At 50.7% G+C, this 1,780-nt stretch overlaps 1 protein-coding gene across 1 annotated transcript in view; it reads right to left on the bottom strand.

Moving 5' to 3' along the window:
* SCIN (scinderin) overlaps positions 1-1,059 on the bottom strand; it is an 86,629-nt gene extending 85,570 nt beyond the window's left edge. The window contains exons 1-2 of the mRNA XM_021718409.1: positions 983-1,059; positions 122-333 (exon numbers count right to left, since the gene is read on the bottom strand). Coding sequence (XP_021574084.1) covers positions 122-333; positions 983-1,059 — 289 coding nt within the window. The remainder of the gene's footprint in view (positions 1-121; positions 334-982) is intronic.
* Positions 1,060-1,780: the final 721 nt, after the last annotated feature.

Here is a 1,780-nt window from a genome sequence, read left to right as displayed (position 1 = left end):
GTCCCACGCCCCCCTCCCGGTCCCCGCCCCCAGGCCGCGTTCCCGAAGCCTGACACGTGGGGGGAATTTACAGCAACGCCTCAAGTGCCTCCTCCAGGAAAACACGGATGGGGACACCGACCATCGCGACTGCCTGGCACTCCCCCCACGCGTAGACTTCCCCACCGTCCCGCAGATATTTCCCGTCCCTCGCGAGTCCTGGGTCCCTGCTGGGCCTGGAGGGGCGTGGGGGTGACGGAAGAGCGCCCCGAGCCCCTCAGCGTGGAGCCAGCATTTCCCTGGGACGAGCAGTGCCTGTTCTCAGAGCAAAGCTTCCGCTTCTGACCGCAGCACCTGCCATGAGGGAGCAGGGGAATGCGCTACATTGTAAAATGCATCCTTTTTTTTTTGAGTGGGAGTCTCACTCTGCTGCCCAGGTTGAAGCGCAGTGGCACCCCCACGGCTACAGCAGCCTCGACCTGCTGGGCTCAGGTGATTCTTCCGCCTCAGCCTTCCAAGTAGCCGGAACTACAAGCGCGCGTCACCACGCCCGGATAATTTTTTAATTTATTGTAGAGACGAGGTCTCGGCAAGTTTCCCAGGCTGTTCTCGAACCCCTGAACTCAGGCAATCCTCACGCCGCCTGTCAAAGTGCTGGGATGACAGGCATGAGCCACCCTGCCCAGCTGCATCCCTTTTGAAAACAAAACTGGCTTTCAAGCGACAGTCGTCCCAGTCTTCAATTTTATCATTTCCTTGCCCAGTCTCTCCATTCCTAGTGGGGAAGTTTCTCTCTGTTTCGATTTTCCCGGCTTGAACACACCATGAAAAACAGCCTGTCGGGTGTCTTAGAAAGGATGAAAACATGGAAGACTGGCTGTCCCACGATCCCTGGGGACAGAGCTCTGTAAATCCCCAGGCGCTCGGGAGCCGTGGTGAGGCTGTCTTGCCATCTGCCTCCCCTGGCCAAGAAAGTTGTTGAACAAAACAGCTGCCCCCTCACCCCCCCCCGAGGATGTTTTCAGGATGTTTGTGGCTGTGATTTTCTGCGTGGCCGGTCTTGGGGCACTGATTCCCCATCTTCAGGGTGCTACATTTCTCATTATTTTACCTACAGTTTTTGCTTTTGCAGCACGGGCAAAGTACTGTTGTATACAGATGGAAGATCACTCTTTATTTTGCATTCGTTTAACAGACTCTGGTATGGTAAAGGATTCCTCTATTGTTGAAAAAGCAAATCGTGTGTCATGGAAAGAGCAAGAAAGCTGTTTTTTATGGATGCAAATTTTCTTTCACTCTGTTTCCCAAATTACGAGAGTCCTACAGAAGGTCAAAAATAATGTACAATTAGATTTTCTCCTTAATGAATGAATGTTTTCTTAATTTTTAAAATTTATTTGTTTATTTTATTTTATTTTTTAAGTCAGAATCTCTGTCGCCCAGGCTGGAGTGCAGTGGCACGCTAGCTGCCATCATAGCCTCGACCTGCTGGGTTCAGGCAATCCTTCTATCACAGCCTTCCAAGTAGCAGGAACCATAGGTGCATATCCCCACTCCGGGTGAATTTTTTGATTTATTATAGAGACAAGGTGTCACCATGGTGCCCAGGATGGTCTAGAATCCCTGAACTCAGGCAGTTCTCTCACCTCCACCTCCCAAAGTGCTGTGATTGCAGGCATGAGGCAGTGTGCCCAGCAACGAATTTATGTTTGTAAGTAGGTTATTACATGCCCATGTCAAACAATTTAAAAGTACAACATATGTGCAATAAAAATGTATCCCCAGTCCATCCTACTGCTCC

The sequence above is a fragment of the Carlito syrichta genome, unplaced genomic scaffold, assembly GCF_000164805.1.
Source record: "Carlito syrichta isolate Samal-C Ts95f unplaced genomic scaffold, Tarsius_syrichta-2.0.1 Scaffold312189, whole genome shotgun sequence".
Taxonomy (NCBI): domain Eukaryota; kingdom Metazoa; phylum Chordata; class Mammalia; order Primates; family Tarsiidae; genus Carlito; species Carlito syrichta.
Note: the sequence above shows the minus strand (reverse complement) of the source record. Positions and strands in the feature narration are given on the sequence as shown.